The sequence below is a fragment of the Chrysochloris asiatica genome, unplaced genomic scaffold, assembly GCF_000296735.1.
Source record: "Chrysochloris asiatica unplaced genomic scaffold, ChrAsi1.0 scaffold00070, whole genome shotgun sequence".
Classification (NCBI taxonomy): domain Eukaryota; kingdom Metazoa; phylum Chordata; class Mammalia; order Afrosoricida; family Chrysochloridae; genus Chrysochloris; species Chrysochloris asiatica.
In genome coordinates, this window is record NW_006408588.1 from 12402452 (window position 1) to 12410327 (window position 7876).

General features: G+C 41.0%; 1 protein-coding gene across 1 annotated transcript in view; it reads right to left on the bottom strand.

Moving 5' to 3' along the window:
- NRXN3 (neurexin 3) overlaps positions 1 to 7876 on the bottom strand; it is a 1807186-nt gene that overhangs the window by 1671942 nt on the left and 127368 nt on the right. The window contains exon 4 of the mRNA XM_006864755.1: positions 5415 to 5798. Coding sequence (XP_006864817.1) covers positions 5415 to 5798 — 384 coding nt within the window. The remainder of the gene's footprint in view (positions 1 to 5414; positions 5799 to 7876) is intronic.

A 7876-nucleotide genomic window follows, 5' to 3' on the forward strand; every position in this document is an offset into this window, starting at 1 on the left:
ATTCAGCAGTATTTGCTTCCATTCCCTATGTTTTTTGTTTTGTTGGGAGGGAGGGATGTACCTTGTATCTCATTTTAAGGAATCACTCCAAAAGATACACAAAGGTGAGTCCCTTTAGCTATTCTAGGTGATACTGCTCACCTGGCCAGAGGTGATTATTAGACAGACAGATGGACAAACTTCAACCACAGTCTTTCTTTGGACAAGGTAAAATGGGAATGGGAAAATTCAGAATCTGGAGGTCAAGAGAAGTGAATCATTTCAATGGCAATGTCTTGGGATCCCTAGAGCCGCTCTGTTTCCTGTTCTGAAATGCTCCTAATGAGATCTTCATCTGATCAATAACTTTCCAGGTAATCACTCTGCAAACCCTCTTTCTTGACTCTATAAACCACAGTCAATTTTGTAATTTGCAGCCAAAGGAAACAGCATTAGTAGGGATTGTTGTTGTTGTGAAATGCTGTCCAGTTGGTTCAAATTCAGAGCAATCCTATGATTTGGGTTTCCAAGGAGCAGCTGGTGAGTTTGAGCCACTGACCTTGCAGTTTAAATCAGCCTTGTGGTCCAGTGCATTATCCTGCAGTGCTACATCCCCATTTTACATACAGGAAAATGAAATAAGAAGACTTAAGTGCTGGTTTTACATCATTTAGATAGTATGTGGCAGAACCAAGACTGGATTCAAGGGTCATCTAACATCTAACCCTAAAAATAATATCATTAACCATCAGACAATCCTGCTTCTAAGCACCACATTGTATGTGATTTTTCTTGTTATTGGGATATACTTATTCTGAACCTTATACTTGTGCAAGAACCTTACATTCTTGCTTAAAAAAAAAAAATTCAGCCTATTCCTAGAAAAAAAAAAAAAAAATCCAGGGAAGAGAATAGAATCCATAGTGGTATCAAACTGAAGCTAAATGGTCCACAAATAAATCAAGTATTCAGCCTTGCTTTACTGGCAATTGAATCTCACCAAAGAAATTAAACAATTTGGCTACATTGACAAGAAAAAGCTGCTTGTGTTGTCCCAGGTCAACTGATCATATCTTCTTAATAAGAAAGAGCTCCATAGCAGATTAAAAACAGATTCTAATGTTCTCCTCTGTACAAGACCTCACAGGGTAACAGCTGGTTTTCCATTTAAGCCAAAGTGAATGGCAGTTAGCAGTTATAACAGGCCTTTGCTTTTTAGATCATAGGTATGTTTTCTACATCACTATAAATCACAGACAAAAATAGAGAATAACAATTGAGATGGGTACAGAATCTACATCTTCTTAATACAGCAACAGATCATGTTGAAAAAGTATAAATATACTATATCAAGTCTTATCAGATATTAAGGTTTACAGTTGCTCATCTCCACAGACAGTTGAAGCACTTCTGAGAGGTTAGAAGTCATCCATTTTTACTATCAGAGAAAGATGCCCGTAAAAATGATTTTGAAGCACAAGGTTTGTGGTTTGAACTCACCAGTTGCTCCTTGGAAACCCTATATAGGATCGCTATGAGTAGGAACTAACTAGACAGCACTTAACAACAACAGTCTCATATACTCATGTGTTTCCTGGTTCCCTTTCTTTTATTAATAATAAATTAATTTTATAATAAGATTTTACTAAAAAATTTTATAATAAAATATATTTTTGACAGACAACTCCAAACAATGGGAACCTTCCCTTTGACTGACCTATTTATTTACTTTATTTGGGATCCTTGGACTTTGGGTCTAGTGACCTGGGCCTTCCACAACTACACTTTTGCTCTGAACATGAGTTTTCAGCATCCCACCTTTCTCCATTTTATGTAAACACTTGCCGCTTTCTAACACTACCATTCTTGTTGTAGAGCTAACAGTATCAAAGGACCCACCCCACTATGAACCCTAAGGATAGGGCAAAATTGGGGCAAGATGAACACATAGCCTTAGGAATTGTCTTTGGCTTTTCACATTTAATACAAATCATCAAGTCCAAGTTTTGAGCTAATACTTCTAGTAAAAAAATAAGTAAATAAGAGAGAGAGAGACAGAATGGTAAACTGAGTCCCCAGGTTGATGTTATAATGGGTAGAGCAGCACTCCTTAATCCAAAGCAGATAAAAGCACTCATACACCTTTCTTTAACCAGCATTCAGAAGTGTCTACAGTGAATACTAAGGATCAGAGAGTAGATAAAGACCATAGTTTTATTAAAAGTTGTTGTTACGTACCCTTGAGTCAGTTCTGACTCATAGTGATCCTGTATAGGGTTTCTGAAGAGCAGGTGGTAGGTTTGAACCACCGACCTTGTGGTTAGCAGTCCTGTGCTGTTAAAAGTAGGAGCCAAAAATATCCAAGAAACCTGGCATCTCCCCCCAACCATCACTGCAACACAAAGAAGAGACCATTCCTACCTTTTTGTACCTTTGTTCCTCTAGAGACATCTAGCATAACATTTGGCATACCTTAGTACATGTCCCATTTCCCTTTGGACTCCTGGAGGACTATAAATTGATCAAAAATAGAGGTTGTGTTGTACTTTTTGTAGTCCTAGCACCTAACACAGTGCCTGATACACATTCTTGTTGTTAAGTGCCATCAAATCAGTTCTGACTCATAGCAGCAACCCTGGAGCAGCTGGTAGATTTGAACTTCTGACCTTGTGGTTCACAGCTCAGTGCTTATCCTGCAGTGCCACACCAGGACTTCCCGGTACATATCAGGACCTCAATAAATGTGTGCTGCAGGTATGAAAAAAGGAATAAGAAATAGCCAAAAGTGTCTACACTAAGGAGTCATTTTCAATAAAGAAAACCAACGTCATTGGGAGGCTCTATTCCCTTCACTAGCAGAGTAGAGTCCTATCATTTTTACACTCCACTGATTCATTCTGAACATGATGTCAGGAACAATACAGGGGCAAAAAAACAATTAGCAGGGGAACAAAACAATCAGCTGAACCGTCTGGGATTTGAGCGATGTGCAGATCAAATGTCTTAAATTTGCTAGGCTCCTTCTCATTTGGTCCAGAATGGATGGCTCTTGGCTACACTGTATCAGGAATAATTGTCCCTCATATATCCCCAATCAGCTGCCTTTTAATGACTAGTCAGAAGTGACAATGTAAAAGCTGCAGTGACTTTCATTGTACTTGGCAAATCTTGGACCAACTCCCATTGATATGTCCTTGGAATAGGTTAGCTCAGAGACACGTTGCACAGCTGTCTACAAGAACTGCTGCCAGTCTCCAGCAACCACAAGGTCCTTGAGTTGGAAAGAGACCCACAAAGAAGAAGTGAGGTATTTGAAGTGACCTTTGGTTCATACACTGACTTTGCAGAGAGCAGAAGATATGAAATACCTTAGCTTACACCAAAGCTGCCTCAGGTATCTCAGAGGTCAAATGACCTTTCTATCTTTCCAAACTGTAGGCTACTACTCTACAGAGATCTGGAAAGAGTCCAGGAAATGACGGACGGACCAGTCTCATGAGATCTCTTTCTGGTCTAGCTGGTTGCCTTGTTATGTTAGTCCATGCTCTGGTTGTTGCTTCTTTGAAAAATCAGCGTGTCTGAATTTGAATTCCATACACTTCAAGAAAACTATCTTCCTCCTATGCTTGGTCTGGTTTAAAGAAGGTTCCAGTTCTTTTGAAATACACCTTAACTCGTAAAACAGATGACCTCAAAAACACTACTCCTTGAAAACACATTCTGGCTGGCCATCCAGTGTCTGCTTCATGCCTGGCCCTGGACACTCCCCAGCCCCAGGATTCTGAAACTGGAACATTCTGGACACAGGTGGCCTCTAGGGATAAGACCCTATATATCTCTCCTCAAGAAACTCTTCTGTTCTCTAAATTTCCTTGTTCTCCTAGTGTGGCTCACCAACAGAGCCCATGCTGCCATCTTGTGTCTTCCTATCACTGCTTCCAGTGTAGAGAGCTCAACTTCTCAGCTGAATGAATAATAAGCTTCTTGAGGGCAGGAACTGTACCTGTTACAGGCAGAGTAGCCTCAAAGCCTATGCTAGAGCTACATACCCAGAAAACCCCTGACAACAATGTAACTTATCCTACTGTAAAAAAGAATTGACAACTCATAAACAACCAGTTTGATTCGGTCTGTTTGACATGTATAAAAATAGACCAAGCCTCAAACCTTACATAACTCTTAAGACTAGCAACTCCATCTCTTGATTGGGTCACTTTGCTTACCTTTTTCTTTGATATTTGCCCAAACTTTAAATTCAGTATAAATATAAGATGCTAAAGTGGTAAATGTAAAGTGATTTCATCAGCATTCTGGCCTGTTCTAAAGGGCCATTCCCCACAGGTTGGTCCCCACCTCTTCAGCCATCTCTCTACCCTTTCTTCACCTAACTGCACACTCCAGTCCACTGTGGATACTGCTTAGTTCCTCAACTGAAATTGATCGTCAGGCCTTTCTTCTGAGCAGCCCCTGGATGGACTCAAACTTCTGGTCTTTCAGTGAACAGTAAAGTGCACTAGCCATCTGAACCACCCAGAGATTTCAGTATATAGTAAATGCTCACCATAGACCAGCCTATTAGCTCATGTATTCCTTATTATATTCTTGCGGTTATTTCCTGATTATCCCCATTTAGCATGTGAGGAAGTAAAGTCTCAAGGATACTGATGTGATGGCATTCACATTACTCCATGAGGACTAGCTTTCTTATCCAGTCTGGTCGCTGAGTTAATGCTCTTAAATAATACATTACACTACTGCTTATTAAACACCCCACGTTTGTATTTATTTAGTGAACAAATATTCCACTAGGAAGCAAACTCTATGGACAGGGCTTGTTGTTGTTGTTGTTAAGTGCCGTCGAGTCGGTTCCGACCCATAGCGACCCTGTACAGGGTTTCCGAGGGTGTAAATCTTTACGGGAGTAGAAAGCCTCATCTTTCTCCCACGGAGCAGCTGGTAGTTTCGAACCGCTGACCTTAAGGTTCGCAGCCCGATTCGTAACCACTACGCTACCAGAGCTCCCTATGGACAGGGCTAGGCTTCCTAAAACTAATAGATGGCAAGCAAAAAGCACTAGAAACATTGTGTTAAATGAATCAATGAGGCTGCCCATTGGTTAGCCCACCCAGAATCCCAAAAAGGAATCAGTGGCCATTTCTAAACAGAATATGACGGATACTTACTCAAAAAGAATATCATATCATGATCATGGTAGTATTTATTCTAAATATTCAGTTTGCCTTCCTGCAATGCAACTTGAACCAACCAAATTGAATAATTCAGAACCAGAAAGGACAGTATGGTCGTGAGCCCAAGAAAACTTTTCTCTAAAGAAAAGCAGTCTGGGTAGGTGCAAAGATTTGAGCTGTCTAAAAACATAATCACCGTACGCATTGCCAGTCGGTCTTCTAGCATGCCATGAGGCCAGGACTCACCCCTTTCACAAGTTCTCCCCCAGTAACCGGTGCCTGTGCAGTCGCAGATGAAGCGGTTCCAGCCATCTTTGCACACAGCATTATTCTTGCAGGGGTAGCTGTCACACTGCTTGGCACTCATTCGGGAACAGGAGGATTTGACTCCTGCCGCATTCTGCATCTCGGCCAGCTGTCGGATGTTCTTGCTACGCCCATCGATGAACAAGTCACGAATGCAGCCCACATAGCCATAGTTGAGCATGGCGGTCCAGAGCTCCGTGGGGAGGATAAGGCCAGCTCGGTTTTCCGGGAGCCCACCCAGGTACATGTCTCCCTCCAGGTCCAGGATTTCACTCTCCCCACTAGCCGTGAATGGTGTGCGCCTGCTGTTCACTGATATGGTACCTGGGGAGAAAAGACAAAACAGAATGAGCAAAGGGTCCTCTTATCTTCCTAGGTGAGTCTGCCAGCCAAGGAATACAACAAAAGAGGCCCAGCACGCGAGCTCTGAGACCAGCTGTGCCTGGCTAGGAAAGGATAGTGCAAGCAATGGAACAAAAGCTGCAACAGAAAGAAGGACCACATGAGCCATTTGCTTCCAAGCACTGCCAACTAGGCTCTATGATTGAGAGGAGGACCCAGAAAAATTCAGTGGTCCAGCATCTAATCTGCCCTTTCATTGCCTAAAAAGTCTTGGAACTCACTCTAAAAGTCTAGAAGTGTGCCATACAGCTTGACACCACGATACCAATCTGTGTTTAAATCCCAGCTCTATCTGATCTCCACCATTCATTCATTCGTCTGTCAGTGTGTCACACTGTAGTGGCTTGGTGTTGCTACGATGCTGGAGCAATGCCACTAATATTTCAAATACCAGCAGGGTCACCCATGGTGAATATGTTGCAGTGAAGCTTCTAGACTAAGACAGACTAGGAAGAAAGTTCTAGCTTTCTTGTTCCTTCAATGCTGCCTGACTCACTCACTTTGGACATACCATCAAGAGAGATCAATTGCTGTACTAAGATATAAGGTTGGGTGAAGTATGACACAGAATCGGGCAATGTTTACTATATTGTATTTAAGGTGGTTACTTGATGCGGTGTATAAATCTAGCTAACTACCTATCATGATCTCCCTGTATAACCTTAAGAAAGTGACTCACACTTCTGCACCTCAAGTTCCTTACCTATAAAATAGGGATTTTATAGGTAAAAACACCTATAAAAATTGTACCAACCTCACAAGTTGGTGTGATAGTTAAAGGAGTATATATGGACTCCTGGTGTTGCACTGTAGGATTACCACAGCACTGCAAATTAGAAGGTTCAAGCCCACCATCTGCTCCCCAGAAATCTTATACAGGGTCACTATTAGTCGGAACCGACTCAAAGGCACTTAACAACAATATAAAATAATATGTATGAGGAAGCTTAAAAAGTTTGTGGGAAAATTCCCTTATCTTTCCATTGCATTTTTCCCCTCCAACTTGTTGATGCTCCTTTTCAGTGTTTGTGGAGAGAGACAAAATAAATATGACAAATTATATGAGTATAATATGATTATATGTATTTGGTTGTTGTTGTTATTAAATACCATGGAGTTGATTCTGACTTACAGTGACCCTGTACACAGTTTCCAAAGAGTGGCTGGTGAGTTTGAACCACTGATCTTGCAGTTCAAACCAACCTTGAGGGAGTCCTGGCGTGATGCTGTATGATAAAGCACTGGACCATAAGGTCAGTTTCAACCACCACTCTCCTGCAGTTTGTCATACTGTGGTGACTTGTGTGTTGCTGTGATGCTAGAAATTATACCACTTGTGTTTTAAATACCAGCAGGGTTACCATGATGTAGGATTTCAGCTGAGCTTTCAGACTAAGACAGACTAGGAAGGAGAAGGGAACTACTGAATGCTAAGACACTGAAAACTTTATGAATGACAGGAGAACATTGTAAGGTATATTACAAGAAAATGAAAACATTATGAATAGCAACAGAACTTTGCCTGATCTAGTGCCAGAAGATGTTGTCCAGAGGTTTGAAGGCATTCAGAATATGACTGGGGAAAAGCAACCTCCTTAAACTAGACCATAATGATGAGAATGGAGTAAAGCTTTGGGACCATCATTTGCTGGTGGGGTACAACTCAAAAAGAGAAGAAACAGTTACAAATATCCATTAATAACCATGGAATGTATGAAGTGTGAATCTTGGAAAACTGGAAGCTGTCAAAAATTAAATGAAAAAAAAAATAAATAAATGGGACACATAAAGACTGATAATTCAGGCATTAGTAAGCTGACATGGAATGGTATTGACCATTTTGAATTGGACAATCATATGGTATACTATACTGGGAATGACACATTCAAGAGGAATTGCTTAATATTCATTGTCAAAAAGAACATTTAAAATCTATCTTGAATCCACACACACAGTAGACAGGGATGGGCAACTTGGACATTGGCTACCCAAAAAAAAAA